The 4973-nt window shown below is 37.7% G+C and overlaps 1 protein-coding gene across 1 annotated transcript in view; it reads right to left on the bottom strand.

Moving 5' to 3' along the window:
* The window catches only part of LOC103581120 (glycine--tRNA ligase), a 14935-nt gene extending 10871 nt beyond the window's left edge, over positions 1-4064 (bottom strand). Inside the window, exons 1-3 of the mRNA XM_008563027.1 lie at positions 4035-4064; positions 3526-3633; positions 2572-2717 (exon numbers count right to left, since the gene is read on the bottom strand). Coding sequence (XP_008561249.1) covers positions 2572-2717; positions 3526-3633; positions 4035-4064 — 284 coding nt within the window. The remainder of the gene's footprint in view (positions 1-2571; positions 2718-3525; positions 3634-4034) is intronic.
* Between the last annotated feature and the right edge of the window lie 909 nt (positions 4065-4973).

Below are 4973 nucleotides of genomic sequence, written 5' to 3'. Positions count from 1 at the left end.
CCACCGGGCCGGCCCAAGGGCCTTGAATTTTTTAACCAGCCTGACAATCAATGGCTATTAATTCCAGTGTTTAGTTCACTATATTTAATATAATTCCAATAATGTTGAGGTTAAATCTACCATTTCATTAGTTATTTTCTATTTGTTCTTCATTCCTTTTCCTCTTCTCCTGTCTTCTTCTGGAGTATTTTTTATTATTCTACTTTATCTCAAGTTGGTTTATTAGTTATACCCTTTTGGGTTTTGTGTGTTTTTTCCCCAGGGGATTGCTGTACAGTTTACTATCTGAGTTTTTTAATTTATCATAGTCTACCTTCAAATAATATTATATCACTTCACATATAATGTATGTACAACAGTATATTCCCAATTATTTGCTCCCACCCTTTGTGCTATTGGTAGCATACACTCTACTTCCATATGTTATGAATTCCATAATATATACTTGTTTTGCTTTATCTTTTAAAGAAATTAAGAGTTAAGAAAATGTAATTTATATTTACCCACATATTTATAATTTCTAGAGCTCTTAAGTTCTTTGGATAGATCTAAATTTCCCTAATGCTTGCCTGAAGTACTTCCTTTAACAATTCTGGTAGTGGAAATTCTGCTGGCAATGTATTCTCAGGGGTTTTATTTGTTTGAAAGTATTTCCTCATCATTTTTGAAACATATTCTTGCTGGGTAGAGGATTTTTTTCATTAAGCGCTTTAAAAGACTTCATTCTGGCTTGCCCAGTTTCTGATGAGAACTCTAATCATTCTTATCTTTGTTCACTGTTATGCAATGAGGCTTTTTCCCCATTGGCTGCTTTAAAGATTTTTCTTTTCATCCCTGTTTTTCAGCAATTTGATTCTGATGTGCCTTCATGGGGTTTTCTTTGTGTTTATCCCGCTTGGAGTTAAGCTTCTTGAATCTGTAGGTTTATAGTTTTCATCAAATTTGGAAAATTTTTAGCTACTGTATCATCGGGTATTTTTTCTATACACCCTCTCTGACTCCCAATTATGCTTATTTTAGGCAGCCTAATATTGTCCCCAACAGGACATGTTTTTCCCCAGTCTTTTTTTTTCTATGCTTCATTTTGGATAGTTTGTGTTGCTAAGTCTTTAAGATTGATAATCTTTCTACTGCAGTGTGTAATCAATTGTAAATCCCATCCAGGGAAGTTTTCACTTGAGATATTCCCACTATATGTTCTATTTGGTTTTTATCTTGTAGTTGTTGTTGGTTTTGGTTTGGGGTGTTTTTTCTGGCAGCTAGACACTAAGAGGATCTGAACCCTTGACCTTGGTGTTACCAGCACCATGCTCTAACCAGTCCCCTGGTTCTTTTTTTATACATTTCCATTTCTCACCTCATATGTTCATATTTTCCTTTACATCCTTGAGCACATAAAGCATATTTATAATAACTGTTTTAACATCCTTATGTATTTATTCCATCATGTTTGTTATTTCTGGGCGTTTCTTTTGACTGACTTTTCTCCTCACCATGAGTCACATTTTCCTGCTTTTTCTTATGTAGAGTAATTTTTTATTGTTTGCCAGACATTGTAAATTTTACAATGTTTAGTGCTGGATTTTGTCATACTTCTCTAAAGACTCTTCCCTATTGTTTTTATACTTATGCTTAAGACAATCACGGAGTACTCCAAACCTCCAAAAAGCAGCAGTGACTTGAGAGAGGAGATATAGTTTCTAATTGTTTCTCAGCCACTACCTTGGACAAGTCTCCTCCTCTAAGAAAGTTATTACCCCCGCCCCCCAAAATCATCTTTATAGTCTGCTGTAGTTTGAATGTCCACCAAACTCATATTAAAGTTTAATCCCCATTATATCAGTATTAAGAAAGTAGAATATCTGACTATGAAATTTGAAAGGTAAGGCCTTTCAGAGGTGATTAGATTGTAAGGGTTCTGCCTTCATAAACGGATTAATCCATGAATGGGCTAATGAATAAATGGGTTACCACAGGAGTGGCACTAGTGACTTTATAAGTAGAGCAAGTAAGCACGTTAGAATGCTCAGCCCTCTCACCAGTTGATTTCTTGTGCCATCTCAGGACCCCTCAGGACCAAGAAGGTGGCCCTCACCGGATGTGCCCCCTCAACCCTGGACTTCCCAGACTCCAAAACTGTAAGAAAGAATTTCTTCTCTTTATGACTTATCCATTCTCGGGTATTCTGTTATAAGTAACAGGACACAGAATACACAATCCATTTCAAATCTATTTCCACGACCAAGAAGGTGGCCCTCACCAGATGTGCCCCCTCAACCCTGGACTTCCCAGACTCCAAAACTGTAAGAAAGAATTTCTTCTCTTTATGACTTATCCATTTTCGGGTATTCTGTTATAAGTAACAGGACACAGAATACACAATCCATTTCAAATCTATTTCCAGGCTATAATGCCAAAATCCCAGCAGAGACAGTCCTTTAAATGCAGCCAAGAAACAGTACTTACCTGCCAAAAATTTCTAAAAAAATAATCTCATCCTAACTTTCAGAACCTGACAGAGAAGACATATCTGACTGGTGCCCATGTAGAAGTAAACATTTTAAATCTTACCCTTTCTCACTTAGTAGTGTCTCCATTTCTGTAACGTAACACTCATCACAAATGGCAAGATACTCCATCACCAGCTTTGCATCCTTTTTATACGCTTTACCAATGGTTCCCTTATTGGGTTCAAACTGAACAACGCTGACTGTTTTGTATGAAGTAGTCAAGGAATCCAAAAACACAGCACTGCCTCAGTATTTCGGAAAATGGTCTCGAGAATGACCAGTCACCAACTTAAAACCACCACCAGTTCTCTATTAGTATCCCAGATGCTGTTTATGTTGATTTCAAGTACAAGATGAAACAACTACCCACAAAACCATTCAGACAAACCTCACTCAAACATAAGTAAACAACATCAATTCCGACCTTTTCAGTGATAGTGAGATAAAAGGGTTATTATCTAATAAGCAATATAACTCAATCCACAGCATAAAAATTTCTAAAATGCCTAACACAATAAGATCTATTTCCGGTTACTGGCCTACTCCTAAGAAATCAGCTGACAACCTCACTGCCTGTTAAAGGAAGAAAATTTCTATTTTGCTAATTTACAGATCAAGTGAGCTAAATCCTCATTATTTCATCTACCATAAAATGGTATTCATCTTTTAACAGAGAGAGTATTTATTGGTACCCATTATTTAAAGAGCACGTAGGTAGGTGCAGGTATGGAGAAACACATTTTGGAAACGACTAAGAAAAACTGGCAAACACTCTGAAATACATTCAGAGCATGCTTCTTTTAAGAGCCAAACATTGAGTGGGCACATGTCTGACTACAAGTACAGGGAACAGGAAAGGAGTATGAGATAGGTAAAATAATAGGTTTAAACAAGCATTACCACAATATCCAAAACATCTCAATTTATCCACAGAACAAGGTACAACACTCAGACTTATACATTAGCAAGATGTTTACACTATAGTGCTGAGTCTCTGAGTGACCAGAAAGGATATCGGCTCTTTCAGACGTTTCTCAGCTACAAGTGGAACTTTGGTGGCTCGCGCATGACAGGAGAGGTCATAACAGGAACGATCCGCACATCCAACAATCTCAATCCAGCCCTAAAAAGACATAATTAATAAAAACATTACTTATGTTTGGTTAGTTCACAAATATATGCAGACTATAACAAACTCTTTCATACATTCAAGGATGATTCAGTTATAGAATCTCCACTCAAATTTTATAAATATTTGAAAAGGGAACAGTTTCAAATATTAGGCAGCTAACAAACCTATAAAATATAATTCACACCGTACACAAGTAGTCTTATCTTCTGGACAGATTTATATTGCCATATTGTGACTGTGGGGTACACTAATATATTCTAAGGTTTCATTATGAAAATTAAATGTGAACCTAAACAAAACCTGCAGATTTGGTTTAAATTTGTGACCAGGACTCAAAATGAATTTGACTGAAACCACTGCCTCTCTTTGGTTAAAGTGTTTACAGTCCTCACAATTGACATCAGACGGCTGACTAAACGCATACCGTAGCTGGCTGTCACAGTGGGTATTTGTGATCAATCCACTTTCTTTTCTGAAAAAAAGAGCTCGGTAAAGAGTAGGTAAAGTTTAGGTTACAGAGTAAAACTAAGTAACAGCGTTACAATCACATAATGTTGTATTGTTAATACACACGATACTTTTAAAAAGCAAAATTTAAATTATTTCCAAAGAACCTACAATGGACTAAATGCCTATGTCCCCCCAAAACTAACGTTGAAATTCTCACCCCCAATGTGATGGTATTAAGAGGACGGGCCTTTTGGGAGGTGATTAGGTCATAAGAGTAGAGCCATAATCTTTGGGATTAGATTTTATAAACTCCATAACCAATGAGATTTATAAAAGGGATTCAAGAGATCTCCCTTCTTTCCATCATGTGAGGACAGAACAAGAACATGGCAGTCTGCAACTCGAAAGAGGGCCCTTACCAGAACCAGACCATGCTGGCATCCTGATTTCAGACTTCCAGCCTCCAAAACTGTGAGAAATAAATGTTTGCTGTTTAAAAGCCATCCAATCTATGGTACTTTGTTACAGCAACCTGAACTAAGACACACACTTAAGAACGCATTATTTGAGTAAGATCAAAAGAATCTGTAAGGGCCGGCCCGGTGGCGCACTGCGCTAGTGCGCCGCTTGGGAAGCGCGGCAGCACTCCCGCCGAGGGTTTGGATCCCACATACAGACTGGTTCCCGCTCACTGGCTGAGCGAGGCGCGGGGGCAACACCGAGGGTTGCGATCCCGTTGCCGGTCCCGGTCCAGTGCGGGGACGACACTGAGGGTTGCGATCCATTGCCGGACATGGAAAAAAGACAAAAAAAAAGAATCTGTAAAATGCTTATTTTAGAGGATATCTAGTTAGACTCCATGAATTTATTTTTTGCCTTTG

This window comes from Galeopterus variegatus, unplaced genomic scaffold (assembly GCF_000696425.1).
Source record: "Galeopterus variegatus unplaced genomic scaffold, G_variegatus-3.0.2 Scaffold12404, whole genome shotgun sequence".
In the NCBI taxonomy this organism is placed as follows: Eukaryota; Metazoa; Chordata; class Mammalia; order Dermoptera; family Cynocephalidae; genus Galeopterus; species Galeopterus variegatus.
The sequence above is the reverse complement of the archived record's forward strand: the minus strand, read 5'-3'. Positions and strand labels throughout refer to the sequence as shown.